This window comes from Penaeus chinensis, chromosome 36, assembly GCF_019202785.1.
Source record: "Penaeus chinensis breed Huanghai No. 1 chromosome 36, ASM1920278v2, whole genome shotgun sequence".
Lineage (NCBI taxonomy): Eukaryota > Metazoa > Arthropoda > Malacostraca > Decapoda > Penaeidae > Penaeus > Penaeus chinensis.
In genome coordinates, this window is record NC_061854.1 from 26,278,677 (window position 1) to 26,281,176 (window position 2,500).

Sequence of the window (2,500 nt, forward strand, 5' to 3'; positions counted from 1 at the left end):
AGTACGCATGGAGGAGGAGCAGCGACTGTCTTCGGATTACCGTGATCAATATAACATGTCGGAGCGTCGATCCAACGCTCTCCACGGTGAACTGGAGGAGTCACGTACTCTTCTGGAGCAGTCCGACCGCGGACGCCGCCAAGCTGAGTCCGAGTTAGCCGAAGCGAACGAGAACAACGCCAGCCTCGCAGCTCAGGTCAACTCCATCACAGTCGCAAAGAGAAAGCTGGAGGGCGAGATGCAGACCCTACAGGTGAGCTTATTTTGCTTTTATTTTCATTTCTATTATTATTATCATTATCAGTATTTTAGTTTGGTGAAAATAAAGCAAAGTGTTCTGTGTTATGGTTATGATTGTAGGGAGAATCAGTATATAAAGTGACGATCATATTTGTATATTATCCCTAAGGCCGACCTTGAGGAGATGCTGAACGAGGCCAGGAACTCAGAGGAGAAGGCCAAGAAGGCCATGGTTGACGCCGCTCGCCTGGCTGACGAGCTCCGCGCCGAGCAAGAGCACGCCCAGAACCAACAGAAGATGCGCAAGGGACTTGAGGTATCTCTTAAGGAGCTTCAGCTACGTCTGGAGGAAGTCGAGGGCAATGCCATGAAAACTGGAAAGAAGGCAATTTCCAAACTTGAAAGCAGAGTCCGTGAACTGGAGAGCCAGGTTGATGATGAAGCACGCCGTCACGCCGACGCCCAGAAGAACCTGAGGAAGTGCGAGAGGCGCATCAAGGAGCTCAGTTTCCAGTCCGACGAGGACAAGAAGAACCACGAGAGGATGCAGGACCTGGTCGACAAGCTCCAGCAGAAGATCAAGACCTACAAGCGCCAGATCGAGGAGGCCGAGGAGATCGCCGCCCTCAACCTGGCCAAATTCCGCAAGGCCCAACAGGAGCTGGAGGAGGCTACCCATTGCGCTTAAGATTATATTTTCCTACAATTACTTAGTCATAGAGACAAATCTAAAAGGCTGATCATCGCAGATGGAGGAACTTCTTGTTCTCAGTATTGTAAAGAATGAATAAAAGATACACATAGGACTTCTCTTATATTTAGATATTGAGAAACTGTACTGTATTGCACAAATCGGAATTGTCAAATCCTATTTCTGTATCTGTCCTAGATTACTCCTAATAAATAAGATTCTCTCTCTTTTCTTTCTTATACCGTAGACATAGCATATGTTGCGAATATATTCTATATTATCCCCTACATTCATGCTACCTCCACATGCCCTAGAGGAGGGCGATACCTCGACTGTTCTTATTCTGACTGACCAAATGGTTCGTCGTCGCGTGAGCTGAGTTGTTCTGAAACCAATTCGTATTTTTCTGATATTGTTAATATCACTTTTATAGACATTATTTTGCACATTTTTGTCTTATTGATGATGATATGATTGTGATGTATACAATCTCTGCATTTTATACACTTTGTTTTATGCTATTACCATAATCATTAAATAAATGAGCATATGCTATATAATCATATATCTGACGACTGAATTTATTTACACAGAGTAACATATATCATGGATAAAGATATCACAGTTTTTTATTTTTATTTATTTTTATTTATTTATTTTTTTATTCATGTAAGAACTCTATGACTAAGTGAACTTGAATAATTTTGCGTAGCCCAGAATTCACAATAAAAAATAAAACCAGTGCTATATATATATTTGAAACTTTCTTGTGATACCTCGCCTGTCAACCCCTTACTTTCCCAATATGAGTAGGATAATCAACATTATTAATAAAGGTACAGTGCCTACATCTGGTGTAGATTTTAGTGTAAATACAAAAGTTATATGTGAGTGTATGGATCTGTGTGTGCGTATAAAAGTCTGTGGATAAGTATGTGAATGTGTACATATATGTATGTGTGTGCTATGTTTGCTGTCTGTGTTTGTGTATTAGTGTTCATGTAAGTGAGCATGTTTGTGATTTTATATATATACATATACATACATATATATATATATATATATATATATATATATATATATATATATATATATATATATATGGTCATAGGTGTGTGTTAAAACAAAGTAATTCCCAAATAAGGTTTATTTAGTATTCAAGAAACAAAGCATCCTATAATTAACTATTTTAATTGCTACTTCTCTTTTCGGTATCAACATTACCGACATTATGTCTCCTTATTGCCGATTTAGTTATTTAATAATCATTGGATTTTGTACATCTTATGCACGAGACTTACTTTGATGCCCGAGACCTATATAAGAAAATATGGTTAATGGGACAACATACGATTGTCCTTATGCATCACATATGTGGTCTTTATTGAGGAGGAACATGAGGGCCAAGATTCTCCATTAGACGGGAGATGGAAACCTCTCTGTGCATGTTGTGAACGTCTCTATGCATGCTTGTGTAATCCCTTTGCATGGCAACGGTGTCAACACGATCCTCCCTCTCCTCCAGCTCCTGCTGAGCTTTCCTGAACTTTGCGAGGTTCAGAGCAGCGA

General features: G+C 39.8%; 2 protein-coding genes across 2 annotated transcripts in view; one reads left to right on the top strand and one right to left on the bottom strand.

Moving 5' to 3' along the window:
- Positions 1-1,156, top strand: part of LOC125044732 (myosin heavy chain, muscle-like) — a 23,913-nt gene extending 22,757 nt beyond the window's left edge. Inside the window, exons 21-22 of the mRNA XM_047641613.1 lie at positions 1-253; positions 410-1,156. The exon at positions 1-253 is cut by the window's left edge and continues 201 nt beyond it. Coding sequence (XP_047497569.1) covers positions 1-253; positions 410-928 — 772 coding nt within the window. The 3' untranslated portion in view covers positions 929-1,156. The remainder of the gene's footprint in view (positions 254-409) is intronic.
- Positions 1,157-2,063: 907 nt separating this feature from the next.
- The window catches only part of LOC125044592 (myosin heavy chain, muscle-like), an 18,185-nt gene continuing 17,748 nt past the window's right edge, over positions 2,064-2,500 (bottom strand). Inside the window, exon 21 of the mRNA XM_047641321.1 lies at positions 2,064-2,500. This exon is cut by the window's right edge and continues 448 nt beyond it. Coding sequence (XP_047497277.1) covers positions 2,313-2,500 — 188 coding nt within the window. The 3' untranslated portion in view covers positions 2,064-2,312.